Source organism: Nestor notabilis, unplaced genomic scaffold (genome assembly GCF_000696875.1).
Source record: "Nestor notabilis isolate BGI_N333 unplaced genomic scaffold, ASM69687v1 scaffold21057, whole genome shotgun sequence".
Classification (NCBI taxonomy): Eukaryota; Metazoa; Chordata; class Aves; order Psittaciformes; family Psittacidae; genus Nestor; species Nestor notabilis.
Window position 1 is genome coordinate 691 of NW_009936279.1, and position 273 is coordinate 963.

At 55.7% G+C, this 273-nt stretch overlaps 1 protein-coding gene across 1 annotated transcript in view; it reads left to right on the forward strand.

Moving 5' to 3' along the window:
* LOC104408617 (cholesterol side-chain cleavage enzyme, mitochondrial) overlaps positions 1-273 on the forward strand; it is a gene marked incomplete at its 5' end in the record, with an annotated part of 2,655 nt that overhangs the window by 567 nt on the left and 1,815 nt on the right. Inside the window, one exon of the mRNA XM_010018269.1 lies at positions 42-109. Coding sequence (XP_010016571.1) covers positions 42-109 — 68 coding nt within the window. The remainder of the gene's footprint in view (positions 1-41; positions 110-273) is intronic.

Here is a 273-nt window from a genome sequence, read left to right on the forward strand (position 1 = left end):
AAGCTTTTGCTGTAGGGTCTGGAGGGTTGTCCTCTCTCCAGACAAGTAGAGGACAACTCAACGCTGCTGATTGATAAAACACTGTTTATCATCTACTGGTCACCAACTTGTAGCAAACCCTACCCACCAAGGGTTGCCTTTGTGGCCTCGTGGTGCTCAGAGTGAGCAGGAGGTCCCCATAGTCATGGGGAAGGCTGGAGCTGGCCCTGGGAGGGTGGAGGGCTTGGGGATGGGTCCCCTCAGAGGTGCTGTGCTTGCAGCCGTGTGCCATGT